This window comes from Dermochelys coriacea, chromosome 1 (assembly GCF_009764565.3).
Source record: "Dermochelys coriacea isolate rDerCor1 chromosome 1, rDerCor1.pri.v4, whole genome shotgun sequence".
Lineage (NCBI taxonomy): Eukaryota > Metazoa > Chordata > Testudines > Dermochelyidae > Dermochelys > Dermochelys coriacea.
The window spans coordinates 244,465,424-244,484,305 of record NC_050068.2 but is presented as its reverse complement, the minus strand read 5'-3'; the positions used below and the strand labels follow the sequence as shown (position 1 = coordinate 244,484,305).

Here is an 18,882-nt window from a genome sequence, read left to right as displayed (position 1 = left end):
CTTTTTTCTTTTCCTTCTGTACATGGGTTTGGCAATGGTTTCTGAGCAGTGTGTGACGCTATGAACTATATATGATGCAATACTTAGACACAAAGGGATGAGTTGAGGCCAGAGTCTCTGCTTCAGCATGGAATTATCTTGGAGCTCAGCTCTCCTTGGTGAGGGAGTACCCACACTGGAGAGCGACCACTGAAAGTGACCCTACTTTGTAGCCTTGTGAAGCTTGCATGGCTTGGAAGGTCATGGATGGATTTTTAGCTGATTGAAGTGCTATATTTGTGCACACATACTGTGTATAATAATCACAAGCACTATCAACATTTCCAAAGCTTTCTTGTGAGATTGTTTCAGGACAAAAGAATGTTTCCTTCACCATTTGGCCTAATTTGTTAGGACAAATAATAATCTTAGCAGGAATGAAACAGCACCTGCACATTTTCACATTTAATGTTCATGGACCATCAAAGACGGCAAATTATATATAATACGTACACACACACACACACGCACGCATACTCCTACTCAGATTTTACAGTTTAATGGAAGGCTTATCCTTGTTGTGTTTTGTTTTGTTTTTTAAAAAGGAAAAGCCAGACTATTAGGTTACTGCTTTTTCATACGTAGCTGCTACTCTAAGGAAACAACATGAGGTAAATCTCTCCTATTGTAGGCCTGTGATGCTTGGACCTTCGCTGGGCATTCAGTGGAATGGATACAAGGAGCATTCCCTCCCCAGTGTGTGCTCTGCCTAATGGTCAGGTGCTGGTATACCATCCTTGCACTGAAGGGAGTGCAAAGACTACGTTACCTACTCCCTTGGGGGCACTTGACTCCCACCACCAGCACTGTCTCATTGAGTGGGAATGACAGATGGTGGTGGGAGACAAATACCTCCCCATGAAGGCACGTAAAGCAGGCTTGGGGATTTCAAGAAAACTGCCACTCTATAATAGAATGCTCTCTTGGGGCTGGGCTGCCCCCTCACTCTGCTCTGTGCATCACAAGTACCATTTAGCCCTGCGGGAGCATGATGCTACTGTATATTTTAGACTGAAATTTGGTTTGAATGTATTGTTTACTTTTTTTCTCATTTTGTGATGGTGGGAATGGGGATGGGAGGGCAGCTTGTACCACAAGCGAAGCTCAGGGCTGACATATCTCACAGAGGAGGGGGAAAAAAAGGCTTTAGTCAAGAGTTCTTGATCATTCACGTGAATTGAAGTCCTGTCAAAATTATAGCTGGATAAAGCATTACTTCAAAGTCCAGGGTTAGGTTATGCCAAAGTTGTATTTTTCCCAAACTCCTTTAGCTCAGTGATTTACCTCCAAAGTGTTCCCGAGGGAACAAAAATGGAATACGCAAGTAAGACTCCTTCCCTATTAAAGTTAGATTGACTGGTCAAAATGCAGCCTAGGGTAGATAAAGTTCTATCAGTTGTAAGCTGTGCATATAGAAAGTATTTATAAATGTGGTCTGGGCTTTACATATGTTGTCTGGGCTTTACAAACATGCCAATTCTCAGCTGATTTAGAAAAACCGAGGTGTTTACATAGTAATAACAAGTCAAGGGCATTCCTCTCAAGCCATGTAAACCATGGGGAACTGCAGTCTGACCCTTAGTAAAAGCAAATATAGGGATTGTTGCCCCTTAATGTGTGGTTTAGTCTACATGCAAAATATTTGAACTGATTTTACTGGGTGTCATTTCTTTTGTTGTCTTTTTTAAAATGTCCTTTAACATTTTAATTTCAACTCTTTCTTGTTTGTATGTGCCTCTAGGTCAGTGTTTCTTAACCTTTTGGATACCAGGGACTGGCTTGCTGTCTTCCTAAACTCTGTCAGGGAGATCTCAGGGACAGGCACCTGTCCATGAACCAGTTGTTGAAACACTGATCTAGAAGACCTAACCAAATGGATAAATTTAATTAGAATTAATCATTTTGATTCTATTTTCAATTGTATATAAAACAACCCTGTTAACAACTGTTAAATAAGTTGACAGTAAGTGCAGTGAGGAGACAAGTTTGTGAAAATAAATTCTTAGCAGTTAGTCACTATTTCCTTTTGTGGCAGCCACAAATAATGAGTAGTGCTGTTCTCTCATCAGGAGAGAACCTGATGGGATAGCAACTAATGTGTCTTCTCACTGAACATTCTGCAAAAACAATTTCTGGTGGTAGAGGGGTTCCTATTGCATCTGGATTCCTGGTGTAGACCCTGATTCAGCAAAGCTCATGAACTCAGGCTTAAAGTTAAACACTAGTATTCCTGTTTGACTTCAGTGATATTAGTCGCATGATTTAAAGAGAAACAGGAAACTGCCGTATCATGGCTTTAATTGGTAACATGTGAAGATATCAATCAGTTTTTCCAAAAAATCAATCTTAATGGATCCATATCATAAAATTACCACATAGCTTAGATTTCTGTGGAAAGTGCCAGTGTTGAAAGGGCACAAATCTTACAGCTTTCATGTTGAAGTGCATGATTTACCCTGGGGTAAGTATGTAAAGCACCTATCTATGAGATGCTTGGCTCAAGTCTGTGTTGTTAGCCTCTTACATCATTTGCAGTGAAACTAGCCAAATTCAACCACACGTTTTAAAAGGCAATGGGGAGAGGAGGCTGCAGCAGGGAGTGGTTTCTTTTTATCGAGATTAACCAGATGTTCTGAGCAATTTTATCCTAATTAATTTAACAACCTGTACTCTAAATTACATATTTCGTCTGATTTTAATGTGTGTGAATGATGTTCTGCCATTGCAAGGATTCCATGGCCTAATTATATTTATTATGGTTCTGTTTTGTTTTCTTACAGGCTAAACATATTGTTGGCTGGTATGAACCCATTCTATTTCCATGCAGTAAATGTATTTTTACACTGTCTAGTGACTCTTGTCCTGATGTATACTTGTGACAAAGCTGTATTCAAGGACAGTCGACTGGCTTTTGTCACGGCTCTCTTCTTTGCTGTGCATCCTATTCACAGTGAGGCTGTAAGTATATATGGAGAACTGAGATAGTACCTAAAAGAAATACATGTTTATAACTTTTTAAAAAAACAAACCTTTTAATACAAAACATACTGTTTACTGTGACTCAATGTGGTACTTGCTTTGAAGGGTCAACAGTAAAAAACAAAACAAAACAAAAAACAACAACAACAACAAAAACCAAACCAACCCCCACTGCCCCCCAAAAACAAACAAACAAACAAACCCCCAAACCTGTTGCATTCAAAATAATCAATAACATACATTAAGAATAAACTTCATACTTGCTGTCTTTCCACTTAATACTAGCTGCAATTCCAATTAACCATCCTAACCAGCAATGCTAAAAATAAATACACAATATTGCAGTTGTGAGAAATATGGATCCCCACCATCTCTCAAAACCAGAAAACTTTGTGAGGCATCTGTCCTGCTGAGACATTGTTCTGTTCCTTAAATCTTTTTTCCAGAGTCTTCAATTTCTAAACAGAAAAGGGCCCCTGTAATTCATAATGTAACTTGGTATGTGTTCCGAACAAGATAATAGGAAAATGCTTATACGGGTCGTAGGTCTATATTGACCCATGAATTTTCTCAAATAGGCTCTTAATTAGAAACTATGGATTTTTTTTTAAAATCTTAGGAAAACAGCTTCTTTGAGTAAACTTCATGGCAAAGTTGCAGTATATAAGCTTGTGTGGCTTTTCTGCTAATCATAGAAAAATGCAAGATACCTTGTTTTAAAATGACCGCTATTTTAATTTCCATGTAGATAAAATGGTTGGGTATTTTCTTTCAAATGGGGATGCAGTTTCTTCTGTTTCCAGGTAGACAAGTGTATGTCTAGTTAAGATATTGTCAGGATCGTATTTTGTTATGAACTATTGTAAACTAGCGAGAGTGAAATGACTGCCAGTGCTGAGAACTTTTGAGGAGAGAGTACCTTAATAACAAAAGAGCCGTGAGCTTTACAAAAAGAAAAGGAGTACTTGTGGCACCTTAGAGACTAACAAATTTATTAGAGCATAAGCTTTCGTGAGCTACAGCTCATTTCATCGGATGCATTTGGTGGAAAAAACAGAGGGGAGATTGATATACACACACAGTTACCTCTTGTGTTGTCTCTGTGAGCTAATCAGCCAGGCTCCTTTAGATAATGCTGCTTTATAATATAAGCGAGGTTTTAGATGAGGCCAGCTTTGAATTTACTCTTGTCTAGATCAGAATTTGGGGAGTTTAAAGCAAATGCCAAAGCATTGAAGATTACATAATTAAGTGATCTTAAAACGGCAAAAGTTTCAAATGGCCTTTAATTTCCTTTATGTGAAATTTCTGAATCTTTATGAAGTGGAATGCTGAAATATTGTAATTTGAATAATTATAAAGAAACTTGCCAATTAGAGTTTGAAAAACTCTCATACGTACCAAGTTAGCAGTTGCAATTTATTGTCTGTTTGAACTGATTATTAACTAACATTTGAGTAATAAGCTTTCTTATTATGTAGGAGTGACTGTTTGGGGGAGGATTTTGATCTAAAATCAGTTCTCACAGTATTAAAGAATAAGATTAAACTTCACAGTTTAGTGAATCAGGCATACATTTCTCTTTTTGATCCCCATTTTAATTATTTCATAAAAATTCCGACCACAGTTGTGTTCTTATTTTCTGAGTCGTTTCTATAAATGCTTTTTAAAAGAATTTAACTTTGCTTTAGTCCGTCTGTATATTGTTGTTGTTACACAAAATAGCTTAATTACTCTATATATTAAAAAAAAATACCAAAATTCCTACTGGTTAGGGTGCCAGGATGTAGGGAAGAAGAGAGAGACAGAAAGAAAGGAGGGGAAAAACCCATAAAGCAAAGGCAATTGGCAATTGAAACAGTCTCTAAAGATTTTTTTAAAAGTATAATTTTCATGTCTTTTTTTTCTCCTCTTAGGTAACAGGTATTGTAGGCAGAGCAGATGTCTTAGCCTGTCTACTGTTTCTATTGGCTTTTCTCTCCTATAATAGGTATGGATCTTTAATATTAAATATTATGAGATGTTGTGAGACGTGAGGTTTTTTTTTTTTTTTTTTTGCAGGGGGAGGAATCCATATAAAATCCTACCTATTGTATTGTATTTAAAATTGACAAAGCAAGTCCTCTCAACCCATGCTGTTTTTTAAGTCACTCACTCTGTGTGTCAATGTGCTTTTGGACCCTTCTTTTAGTCATGCACCCAACTTGCAGTGATATTAATAAATATACGTAACCAGTTGCTGTAGACCCTTACTCTCAATAATTTAACTGAAATTAATGGGAGTGCTCACACAAGTATGTGTTCGCAACATTGGGTCCATGGTTATTGAGAATATTTTAGTGTTTAAAAAATTATGGAAATGCACTTGGAAAATGTTTAATGAACTAATTAATAAATATTAAAATAACAAATTATACTATCTATATCAAATCTATTTTGCAGGAGTGTGGATCATTTTTATGTTGGGGAACATTTCCCTCCCACTGCCTCTCCATTCTTCTTGCTGCTTAGTTTATTTCTTGGGACCTGTGCAATGCTGATGAAAGAAACTGGAGTCACTGTGTTTGGTGTATGCTTGGTTTATGACTTGCTTTTCCTGTCCTACAATAGACTTAGACTGTAAGTAACTTAATATATTCTTCAAACCTTGACACCTTTTATGTGCATAATGTGTATACATATATATATATATATATATATATCATTATATACAGTATGATAGATGAAATTCTGTCCCCATTGAAGTTAATGGGAAACTCCCGTTGACTCCAGTAGAGCTTAGGATTTCATCCTATATTTTATTTTATGTTTTGCTTGGTATAGTATTGTTGCTGGATGGGTAGCTAGCAAAGGGTGAAGAAATGATCTACAGAAACACACAACTCAGTTATAGCTAACTTTTTGAAAGGGTTTGATTTTTATTTTTGTGTGAATTTTGACTGGTAGCATCAAATGTTTTTAAAATGTATTGGCTTAATTACTGCAGTAGCACCAAACTAAAACCCCGTAACTTTGTTCAAAATGTGATAACGTGAAGTTAAGTTTGATATCAGATTTAGTAATAAAATCAGATTTGTTCATTAATTTCTTAATTTTTTTTGTAACATGAATGATGCTTAAATCGGAACTCTTATGAGCCCTCAAGCAATATCTTTAAATGTTTTCTTTTTTCCCCCCTCTGTAAATCTCAATTTGTTAAATATGGAAATATTTTTTCCATCTGTTTTTGGATGGCTCAAGAATTCCACAGCTGGAGAATTCAGCAGTTATCAACACTTAGTTAAGAAAAATCAAATCCATTCAAGGTGACTTATCACAGTCTTAGTTCTGCCAGTAACTGTATGGCTTCTTACTTATGGTGTTAAGTTCTTCTCTTTTTGATGTAGAGCCTGTTGCGTCCATCTCTCCCCCAAACATTCAGTGTTTTTAAACTTTCTACATCCTTGTCCCCTCTCTCATGTTTTATCTCTTTCCATTGACTTTAACTGGACTTAGATATGGTCCTGTGAGAAGATCCCCCCCCCAAGTAGTACTAATCAGTGGTAAGCTATGATACATCACTAGAGTATTTCTTCTGTCTTGATTCTAATACATAACTTCACAAATGGTCTGCCAGTGGCAAGTTATGGACTTCTTTGGGGTTGGCAGTCAGAATGCTTGTAGTGCGTACATTTACAATGGATTGTGTGGAGTTGCAGGAACTCTGTGGCTAAGGATGGCAGAAATCTTTAATTTTTCAGGGGAAAACCCATGCACTTATTTTATATCCCTCTTTTCCTTGGGGTCATGTTCCAGCAGACTCTGAACGTTCTGTTTCCTTGCTTCTGTGACATTCAATAACGGTCATGCCTGGGCCAGAGACCTTACAAAAATGAGAGGCTCTGTGGCCCAGATGTGATGCATTTTAATATTCATTCTAATTTATTGTGCACTAGTGTAGCAGTTTATGGTGCTCAGAATTTTGTCCGTGTGTTTGCTTGATTTTAAGGTGTAGGAGAGAACCTGTAGCCAAGTGCTGCTGAGACTCCTTCCTGCACCCCCCGTTTGTTTGAACCAGGCCTGCTTTCTTTTTTTTTAACAAGTGAGCTGCCACAAAGGATAATTGTCTAATGAAATATACGGTGCAATTTCTCCCTCCTCACTCCCCATCACACTCACCGCTGTAAGCCCTCTGAGGTCTTTAAGAAAGATTAGACTAATAATATACTGCAAGGTTCTTTTACATTTTTTTTAATATTGTAGTTTGTAGAAGTTTGTACAATAGCTGAGAATCCATTTATCCTGCCCTCCATCATGCCCAGTAGCGGTGAAGTAAATGCCAGATCTTTACATGTAGACCTGAAGGAAATGTCATTTATTGTATTAAGATAGTAGTTTGGGATAACTTTCCAATACTCCCTCTTTCAATGAAGTAAACATGAAACAAAAGAACCATCTCTTAAAAGGCCTCTTTCCCCCTTCCTACCCCCCCCTTTTGTGCTTCTCAATTCAATGAGTAATTAGGAGAAATGGAGGGGTGCATCAGAGGTTCACACGGCAGCCTGCAGCTTCTTCATCTGCTTCGCTGCAGATTCCTCCATCCAGCAGGGAGAATGGGAAGCACCGGTTTGCTCACAAAGGAACCTGGAACTCATGCCACCCTGCATCATCTGAAGAGCAATGGAGCAGCAGCCTTTCTGTCTCAAACAAAGCCATGTGGGCTATTCTTAGGTACTATACAACCACAAGTAGTTCCGATTTTTTTTCTTTTTTTCTCAACAGGTTGTTTTATATCTTTGTATATTTTTAATGACAAGAATCACTTTTTTCTTTAAACTATTTTATAAAAAAACCCCACTGTTATAATTGTTGAGTGAGAAAAAATGGGGGGGGGGGAAGGGAAGGGCAGGAGTAAATGAGTACATTTCTGCTGCTTGAGAAGAAGAAAGGACTGATGTCACTTGACAGCTGAGAAGAATAGGTATTTTTAGAGAAGACGAGGCACTAGAGAGAGGGCTTTGTCCCCCCACCATCTTCTCTAGTGGGTTGGAGTGCTTCCTTGTGTTTCTTATCCTTCCCTTCCTTTTCCAGAGGAAGAGGATGGTGATATGATGTTGGTTTGAGAGGGGAGGCACAGATCCTTTTACCTCTAAAACCTGGTAGTGAGCACTATTGCATAGTTTGGAGCAGAGCTGCCATATATAAACAATCTAAATATTAACTGCTAATTTTTGCCCTGCCTTGTGCCCAAGAATTTGATTATGTATAGGCTTGGCAGAATTCTATTTTTATTTTTTATAATTTCAGAAAATAGTATCTACTTAAATTTTCACAGTTTGGGGAAATTATGGGGATGGGAGACAGACAATAATTATGTAATGACTAGTAGATATTGAGATTCAAATAGTTAAAGCATTATAACTATTAAAACACAAATTGTCAATGTCACATGTCATAATGTACAAAATATCCTTAAATCAAAGACTAATAAGTTCTCAAGCAGCATTTTTCCTACTTAGCCTGTGTGTAAATTTTGATTATTACCAACTGAAATATTTTTTCATTGGTTTGTGTCTGTGTAAGGTGAAATCAACCTTTACAGACATTTAACAATTAAAAATCTAATCCTTCCAAGCCTAATGATACATGGAGAAAACTGGGGTGGTAGATGATGGAACAATTTTATATCCAGCACTAAGTGAGGTGGTCAGTGCACTCCCCATCGAACTCCTCTGCAAGCCAAGCAGCACCCTTTAAGGCTGAACCACACTCTGACCTAGGGCCAGAGTCTGACATCCTTTGAATGGCAGTTAGTCAATAAGAGGGTATCGCAAGGTGCATATCAATGTCCTCTCTTAAATACTTAAATGTGTCATTTTCTAATGTCCCAGTCTCTAATAGCATCTAGAAGCTTGTTTAATGGCTTTTCCTCCTTAGTAGGATACTGATACTGCCTAACTAGCCATAATTTTTTCTGATGTTTTTACATGTTGCATCACTGGTTTTAAGAATAATGCAGATTAGGTAATGTAGTAATGTTTATTTTCAGGCACATGAAACTCCAAAGCTGAAAATCTAAATAATTAGAGAGCCAGGCGGTGGTTTACTTTTTAAAGGAGTTTTTCCTGAATACAATTGTTTGAAGTGTGGTTCCCCCTCACCAAAAAAAAACCAAAAAAACCCCCAAAACCTGAACAGATGATGACTTCGGCAGTACCTTTTAATTGCAATCTTCTAAGGCAGAATGACTTTTTTTAAAAAAAGTCTGCTATAAAAAGCAGCTGCTTTTAGAAGCACTATGTTGTGATTCTTGCTTTTAATTGCAAAATATTCTCTGGGTTTTAAAACGAGGAAAAAGAATTAGCAATTTATGCTGTTTAAACGAAGGATAAAATTTTCAAAAGATACTTGGTGACCTAGCGACCTGAGTGCCATCCGAAGTCAATGGGAGTTAGGCTGTTTTTGAAATAGTACCCAAAGGCTTGAGACACAGGTAAGACTTTTTGGTAGTACTTAGGCCAGCAAGGGCCAGCCAGACTCTTCCAGCAGACAGTCCCTACATCAGATCATATGCCACCTAAGTCCTTTCTGCAGCTTGTGTGCAAGCAATATTTCATAATTATGAAATCACCCCAGAAAACAGGACACTAACGGAGGTTTATATTTGGCTGTCAGCAATATGGTAATCATATCAGCAGTGCTCATTAATTGTATAGTCCACAACTATGTTGTTTATATTTATTTGCAAATTCTATTTCTTAATAGCAAAAAGAGACTCCAAGGTATGTGACCATAAGGGGGGCGGGGGAAGTATTGTCAGATCAGGTGACGAGTCTTTGCCTTTGATCTTGTGCCCTATAATCCTATTTATGGCCAGCTATAATTGCCCCAAAATATTCTGCCTGGATTACTAGAGTGTTTTATTGTTTCAAGATGATCTGTAAATGTGTGTCTCTTTTTTTGGTATTGTATATATTTCTGGTGTAATAGTGCCTAGAGACCCCAGTCAGAATCAGGAATCCCGATGAGATAAACACTTAGTAAGATATAATCTGTGCTGCAAAGAGCCTACAATTAATTAATTTTAATTAATGTATATGTAATTTTAATTCATGGATAACATTAATTAATGTATTTTTCCATTTGCTTGATGCTACAGATGGAAAGAACTAAAGGTGCATTCAACAAATACATTATTTTGAAATGTACCTTTCTGCTCCATTTGCCCCCAGGTTGCCCAAAATGTCCAGGCTCCCTAGTTTACACTCAGAGGCATTACGATAGAGTCACAACTCGCATATCTTGCCTTTTGGGGAGGAGGATACATTTTAAAATAATTTTTGTATGGGATGCCCCTTTAATCCTTTCCTGTTTTGGAGAATTCAATACAAATGTATTTTGTCCACATTAACAAAATTACAGGTCACTTTAATTTGTACCCTACGCTGATCCAGATTATCATCAACTGGCATGAATTGAGTTAGCTCCACTAAAGTCAATGAAGCAATGCTGATTTTTCCCTGGCTGAGGATCTGACCTTTTGAATTTAGCCCCTAACTACATGGAAGAATCATGACCCAACACACACATTCAGCCACTTGACTGATTCACTTGCAGGAGAAAGCTTTCAGAGTAGCAGCCGTGTTAGTCTGTATTCGCAAAAAGAAAAGGAGTACTTGTGGCACCTTAGAGACTAACAAATTTATTAGAGCATAAGCTTTCGTGAGCTACAGCTCACTTCATGGAGAAAGCTTGTGTACCTGAAATTAAATAATTGATAGTGTTGTGTGAAGGACAAGAGCAGAATGAAGATGAATTATTAAAGCAGTCTTGCAACAAGTATCCCAGTGTGATACACCAGGAATGTGAAACCCTGCCGACGAGAAGTGATGTTGGGTTGGGAAGGAAGTTCTATGCGAACCATTTGTTGGAGAGAGTTTTTTGGAGTCACTGCTGGCTTTTATATGTTTTCCCGCCCTAAACCAGCTAGAAATTCTTTCTCCGAGCCCTTCAGTCACTAAACAGTTTGCTGCCACTGGCAAGCGGTCTGTGTTTAGGGCAGAACTGATTCCATACAGAGGTTTCTGAAACCTGTAAGAGAGGATACTGTTCATGGTGCCTCTTGTTGGGCATCTCTTATTAGCCAGTTCATTAAGCAGCATTGACTTTTCTTTCTTGTGTTGTGTCAATATCCACTGTAAATACAGGCTATTATATGCAAATCATTAACATGATAGTCCTCTGTGTCACTAATCAATAGGGTAAATGGTCCCAGATACTAGAGAACTTGTAGGATTCAAGTTAATACGGAGTCCTGATGGTCTACCTTGACAATGTGAATTTGCCTGTGGTTGTGTTTTGCTTTAAAGGAGGTGAGGGTTTGGTAATCTTGCATTTATGGAAACTAGTTAATTTCTTCCTTGTCTCAAGTGGAAATGCACTGAATCCCAGTTTCGCTTAGCATTGATCTTTCATGTGACAAAACCACAAAATAAATTAGTGCAGTTGGCCAGTCTCTGCTATTTCTGATCTGGCCATCGCCAGAGCAGAGGAGTTGCAGGAAAACAGAACTGTGAGGAAGACTCCAGGATTTTTGGTAAAGATGATGGTAAATGTTGGCCAAATGCCAGGTGCTTTAAGGGATAGAGAGTGGTAGTGGTGGGAAACTGCCTACAAAATTGGCTTATAAATTTAGGTTTTTTGCTTCATCCCAGAAGATCTTGAACAACTAGTAAGCACAGGTGACCATAATGTTTTATGATATGGCAGGCTGATGGGCTGCCCAAATACACAATCCGATATCTTGTCTTGAGACCTCCACTCTCTGTCCTCCGTTTTCTCCTTTTTTTTTTTTTTTGGTCTGTCTTCTCCATCTGTGTTTGTCTGTATTTCATCCTTTCTCTGTCAGATACTATGGTGAAACCCACCAGTATAAGAAACCAGATAGATTTATTTCTTCTCTCTCTCTCTATCTCTCCTCATTTCTTTATTCCTTGTGTTCTGTCTTTCTCTTTTGCTTCAAACTTTCTTGAACTCCAGCTGCCTCTCCCCTCCCCTTTCCACGTGGGGGAAGCCTCCATTTTTCTCTTTCTTTGCAGGGGCAGCTGCAAAAGTAAAGCGGTGGTGCTCTACGCAGAGGATGGATGCAGAGGGAATCTGTCCAGGATGCTGTTTAGCATCAGTTTCCCTCAGCTGCCCTTTTGAGTGTTTAAAGTGTTTCTGTGCATAATGAATCAAGCTATATGTACATACCATTTTTAATGGAAAAACAGCTGATTGCGGGACCCTTGCCAGCTTCCCTTTTTAGCTGGCTGCATGTAAAGCTCTCAGGAGCTGACGCACAGTTTTGACCACTAAGGATGGCCAGTTGTCTGCTGCTCGTGGTACAGCCAGCCTAGTAGCTGAAAGCCTTACAGGATGCATTTGTATGGTAGACTCTATAACATGTTTCTACTTAAACATAAAATTCTTGCTTATGTTCATTTTGAAAAATAGAAACCTAGTTACTTTTCAGTATTTTATTATTTGCATTGAAAAGCAGTGTTGCAATTAGAGCTGTGAGAATAAGTGATTTTTCAGTTTGCTGACAATTCCAAAAATTTGGAGGGAGGGGATGGTTCAGACTGAACCAAAACCAAGACTTTTCTGAATTTTTCATGAATTGAAAAAGTTGGGAAAATTTTGTTTCAGACTGAACCAAATGAAATGTTTTATTTCCAGGCATTTTTTTTACCTGGAGACAGGAAACTGATCTTGCAATTTTTTAGATTTCCTTAAAAATGAAATTCCTTTTGTAGGTCAGAAAGCAATTTTATAGCCAGGTTTGGATTAGAAAGTCTGACTGTCATGTTTTAGCACAAACAGATGGACCATAAAATAGCCCATATTGATCAATGAATAGTGATTATGAACGTGCTTGGAATATAATTATTGCTAGGCTTCCTTTTATATAACATTATATCTGTTTTATAGTTCTCCTCTCCCTGCCCCCAGATTCCATTGAGTTCAATGGGAGCAAATGGGATTTGGTTATTTTAGTTTACATGATGAGATGCACTACACACTGTGCTTTTTTATTTAAAATGTTCATTGTTTTTAGTGCCCAGCATACAACTAAAAAGAAAAACTGAAATGTGTGACTCTACTCTCAAAAGCATTTTGGGTCTTTGCCCATGCCCATGCAACAACAAAATAGCAGAGGAGAGAATTGAAAATGATATGGAAAGTATGTAACTGCATGTATGCAAATAGTTATACAGTGCATATTTTTCTATAATTGAGGCTTCAAGATTCAGCATTTCTTGTGAAATGCCTATCTGCCATTATTTTTTAAGTTATGGGAATAATAACAACCTTGTATGAAGCAAAGGTCCTAGCTCTTAAGTGAATACATTTGGGAGAGGTGTTGCTAGAGTGTTATTCATGATAACTGTATCAAGGGCACTAGGAACAAGTAATTATATGATATATTTGTGGATGTTTAACTACAAAAATACCTAGACAGTTTAAAGAGACCCTGTCAAGGTTGTTGGGTTCAAATTTTAACTTCTTATAGGCCCAGATGACAGCTGTTTTCCTAGTCCGTGTGGATCAAATTCTGTGAGTGAGGCCTATCTCAGTAACTGATTTATGTCCTAATACAGGACATTTTATATAAGAAATAAATCTGTAAAAACAACATAGGTATTGAACCTGGCAAACACTTATGAACACTCATAACTTTACTCCTGTCGATAGTCCCACTGAAGTCAATTGGCTTATTCATGTGAGCCAAGTTTTGCACGTGTTAAATGCTTTGCAGGAGCAGGGTCATAGCGTACAATGACTGCTGTTCTTTTTAGCCCACTGTCTGTAAAGTTACGTGGGGCTCAGGGACAGCTGTATAAAAAGTAAATTGTGCCTCTGCCCTATACTTGCTTCAACAAGTTTATGCATTGTAATGGACGTGGAGCTGCCATGTAATCATCTAAGAGTAATGAGATAATTTTATGAATACTGTATATGACCTGGTCAGTGAGGTGAAGTTACTGTATGAAATATACTGCTCCAGTTTAATAGGGGGCAGCATAAAAAACAAGAAGAAAGGCAACATGATGGATCTAGATAAAACACATTTGAGCAAACACTTGGGAGAGTTGGGGGGAGGGGTCAATTATGAGAATAATGCTTTATTTCCAGGCCCCAGCCCAAAGTGACACAGCTGTTTTGCCAGGCTAGGAGCCAAATGATCAAAAGAACATCCAACAGTTAAAAAGCCACAACTACGGAGAAAAAGGGGAGTCAGCTGTCAGGGGCTGTCCAGGTGGGACAGTTTGACCCAGAGAGAGGCTCTGCAGAGAGAGAGTGAGTTTGTCTCCCTTTGCTGGATCCAGGGAATGGTAAGCCTCAGGGAGAGGCAATCATACATATACACTGGCTTAGTATTTTGAGATGTTTTCTCCTGGATGGTTTGGTTCTAAATAAATAATATTTTGCTTAACAAAGGCTGTTTGGTTACTGTTTACCACTGTTATTGCTCCCAGGTAGAGCAGAACTGCAGGCACTGAAGGTATGTCAGGGCTGCTTAGGTTATCACAGTTGATCATAGGGGACTGCAGACCTGGATCCTGTCTGAGAGTGGGAGAATCGCATGATTCCACCCCAGGAGAGGTGATGGCTTGATAGCTAAGACCAGAGGGGGGATGCCCTCAGAGATCAGGAGAGGTTAGAAGTGCAGTTAGCCTTGAAATTATGACATGTTTTCCCTGTTGTGTTATGTAATCCTCTTAGAGTAGCTAGGTTGCATTAGCACTGCTCTTCTTTCCATTTTAGTGACTGCTGAGGGCTTGCCTACATGGAATATAGTGCACGACAAACTGGGGTGTAAATCTATAGTGTACTAGCTTTCTGCACGCTAACTGGCTGTGCGGACTCTGCTACCACTCACTAAAGGTTCTGTGTTTTGACCTACTGCTGTTTGAAATAGCAATAGGTGAAAGAGCACTGCAGAAATTTTAATGTGCAATAACAGAGTCCACATGGTGACATAGTGCATTGGTGATTTATACCCTGGCTTGCCATGCACTTAGTCAGGCTCTGGGTCAGGTTCAACCTCCCTCAGTGAGAGGCATTTTATGGAGATTGAATTTCACTTCTAGTGTTGACATTTGTAGTAAGAGGAGGCCCTGAAACATAAATTCTTGTATCAGAGGCCCAGTCTGAGGCCTGAAGCCTGAACCGAAGTACTTCCAGGCAGTGTTAAGCAAAGCTGGGCTGTAAGGCAGAGGCAGGTCCCACTCACAGAAGTTGGCAAGAAAAGATTGTTAGAAGCATGTGCACACACACACACGTAAGTGCTAATGAGAGGAACTTGCGCCAAGACAGCATCAGAACACTCCACAGACATAACAAGGAACAGGTAAGGGCATCTTAAAGACAGGGTCAAAAGAACAACATGATGGATAGATTAGTTGAACTATGATGAGTAATCTGTCCTGCAACTGTATAAAAGTAGGTCCGGGAGCGCACATCTTTGTCCATCCTAGGGGGCAGTGGAGTGTCCCGCCACTGACTGAGCTGTGTCCATTGCCAGGGAGCACAAATTCGTAGGATGCCCTGTAGAGTCTATAGGGAACTATTACTGTGCTTCGTTTGACAATAAACCTGGCTCGGGTTCCTTCATACCTTACAAGAGTCTGTGGTTTTTGGGGGTTCTCTTGGAATCTTCTGTTAGCTATCTGCACAGAGCTGGGGCAGCACACGGAGGGAACACACGCAGCCAACTGTTATCATCATCAAACAAGAGCAGAGCACCACACCGGTAGCTACTGACAACAACGTTCTCTAAACTCACTATTTTGGAATAGTTTTCCCGATGTGAATCTCTTCTCTGACCCTGGCTACTGACACTCGCACCTGGTCTGTCTTTTTATTGTTAATATTCAGGAAGGAATGATGCACTAGGAATAACATCTGCACCTAGTTCATTTTTTTTTGCCCTTCAGAAAATGGTGTCTGTTTTTATCCTTGTTCTGCTGAGACAATAGAAAGGATTGAGCATTACCATACTCTAGAAAGATGAGATGAAGGATGATTTTATGATTAAAGTGTAGAATTGGGACTCTGAGAGCTGGACTCAATTGCTGGCTCTGACACAGACGCTCAGTGTGACTTGGACAAGTGACTTAATCTTTGTACCTCAGTTCCTGCTCTATAAAGTGGGAATAATACTTCCTTTCTCCCACCATTTGTGTGTTGGGTCTTGTCTTGTCTTTTTTTTTTTTTTGAGACTAAGTTCTATCTTGCTATCTGAATGTACAGTATATAGCACAATGGGTGTTGCTCTTTGGAGCCTCTAGTTGCTACTTCAGTACAACTAATAATGAAATAATAATTGATTGCTAATTAAAGTTTGGCAAAAATAATACTATTGTCTAGAAACTGAGATAAGCAACTTTTTTTTTTTGTTTGAGCATCAGGTTACCGGTACAATCTTAATTTGGCCCTCTCGTGTGTACACGTTATATAAGGTGACCAGATGTCCTAATTTTATAGGCACAGTCCTGATTTTTGGGTCTTTTCCTTATATAGGCTCCTATTACTCCCCACCTCATCCCAGTTTTTCATACTTGCTGTCTGGTCACCCTAACATTATGGTACAGTGTTAATTACACAGTCACATGCTATTTATTCCATAGGACCCCTGCCTCCTTCAGTCCACGAGATGTATGATGCTAACTTAATGAGCAGCTATTCAATATTTTTATCTTTTCATCATTGTTCAGTTTGTGGCCCCAGGCCTACTGCTCAAACTCTGCTCTGAAGACAGGCTTATTAATTTCCTCCTGAAGTTTTCTGTGCACTGCCAGCCTTAATTCTAGTATTTCCTAACTTTTGGACGCTTGACTTTGCAACCTTAATAATGCTCCTTTAATGGATGTTTTTGTGTGTAATTTCCTAGGTTTTCTAAAAAACTGAACACGCCCCCCCAAAATTCCATCATATGGCATCATATTGAATCCCAATGGTTCTTCATCAGGGTCGGAATCTTTAGATCCACAGCATACACTTTTGCCACTTGGGCTTTGCAATAGGTTGTCATGTTGTATGTGGACCAGCACTAGGGGGGATGAGACACAGTTTGCTAGTAGGTTTCACAGGTATTAAGCAGGGGAATAGTGAGACTTGGGAGCCTTGACTTCCATTCCAGGCTCAGGAAGGGGGTGTTCTCTAGTGGACACAGACTGTTCGGCCTTGGCCTACACTTGTCTGTTCCTCATGCCAGAATCCCCATCCCACTCCCATTCTCCTCACTTAGCCAATCTTATTCTCCATTTCTCAAGATTTTTTATTTGTCTTAACTGCCCAGCAAGTCCTAGTCTTATCCCTCCAGACTTCCCACCCATTCGTTGGTTCCCCCTACTCCCTCAGTCTCAGTCTCCTTGCCCAGACATCCCAGCTCCTCCTCTGATTTGTCTCTCTTCACGCTCCTACTCTCCAGTCCTTTCTATGCCTCAGACATGTTCCCCATTCCCACTGGCTGTCAGTCCCAGTCTCCCTCTCTGAGCTTCTTCTATTACAATTTATGTGTGCCCCCTGCCTCTTTGTCTCTGGTTCTTTGCCAAGCCAGTCCCAATTCTTCTCTTGCACTCGGCTCATCATCAGATCTGTCTTCCTTCTCCCCACCCCACTGGTTCCTGGTCCCAGCCATTCCCAGTCTCTCCCCTTGTTCTTCATCTGATCTGTCTGTCCCCACCCTGGTTTCACTCCCAGTTTTAATCTCTTTGCACAGCCAGCCCCATTCTTAGATTCCCACTCCCCTGCTTTCCCCATGTTCTTTGTCCCAATCTATTACCCCAGGCCAGGCTCTTGTCCCTTCTGCTTTTGAATCAGGCAGCTTCCTCCTCCAAGCTGCCTGGGTATAAGGGGAGGGGTGTTTATTGAGAGCCCAGGACAGACAGATGCTTTGCTCTCAGTTCTGATGCTTGTCCCCACCCTGGCGCACAGCAGCCCGGAGATACAATTGCAGGGAAAAGGGCATGTGCGAAGTCTCTGACTGAATCAGGGCCTTAGTAAAGATCTTACAATCTGAGGCTTGATTCTTCACTCTCTTACACTGTTTTTATGTTGATGTAACATTGGTAGGGTATAAAAACTTGTTTAACAGTAAAGAATCAGGGCCAGAGTTTTTCTGTGCCCTTAAGGAATGGGAGCTATATCGGTATAACAGTTTTAAAAGAGACCAGCATAACTTCAGTTTTATTTCACTGTTTTATTGGCTATTTTTAATACCAGCAGTTTATTTTAATTAGAAACAGAGCAGGTAAATCCTGCCCTAAGCATGACAGCTATAATAATATTAACATCAACAGCCAAAATCTGTTGCTGATGGAATTATCTCTTCTACTTCTGCTCCTCTTGGCCATGCATTTGTTCAGGCAGTTTACAGTAATTGCACTTTTGGATTTGCATTGCAAACACAACTGGCCTATTTGCATGCACAAACCAAGAACTTGTGCATGCAAATGTTCCAGCATAAGAAATTCAGTGAAAATGTGCCCCTCTAGTACTAGGTAATGTGCATTGGCTTTTAGGATAATTATTTTATCTTTATTTGCAGAGATTAAAACATTTTTATTTTTTTTTCAGGAAGAGATGGAAAGTAAATAACATACTCATTGGTCAGCTATGTGTGACAGGGTCCAGAGGCCCTTTTTTCCCCCCATTTAGCAGCAAGTGAACTAATCAGTTAGGCCTCACACAGGTGTACATGCCAGGATAGCAGGGCAGCACTGGGACTGGTATTAGTTTACCTACCTGTTGATGGTTCATTAGCTAACTTTTAAAATATCAATACATTTAAAGAAACAAAATCTAGGGAAAAGCCTCACATTGAACAAAACGGCA

The 18,882-nt window shown here is 39.3% G+C and overlaps 1 protein-coding gene across 6 annotated transcripts in view; it reads left to right on the top strand.

The window, feature by feature from the left end:
- Positions 1–18,882, top strand: part of TMTC1 (transmembrane O-mannosyltransferase targeting cadherins 1) — a 184,794-nt gene that overhangs the window by 9,406 nt on the left and 156,506 nt on the right. For 5 of the 6 annotated variants that reach the window (XM_038369642.2, XM_043518065.1, XM_038369651.2 and 2 more), the window contains exons 2-5: positions 2,820–2,997; positions 4,935–5,008; positions 5,461–5,637; positions 7,522–7,728. In XM_038369642.2, the coding sequence (XP_038225570.1) occupies positions 2,820–2,997; positions 4,935–5,008; positions 5,461–5,637; positions 7,522–7,728 (636 nt within the window). The remainder of the gene's footprint in view (positions 1–2,819; positions 2,998–4,934; positions 5,009–5,460; positions 5,638–7,521; positions 7,729–18,882) is intronic. The other variant, XM_038369659.2, reaches the window with a different exon arrangement.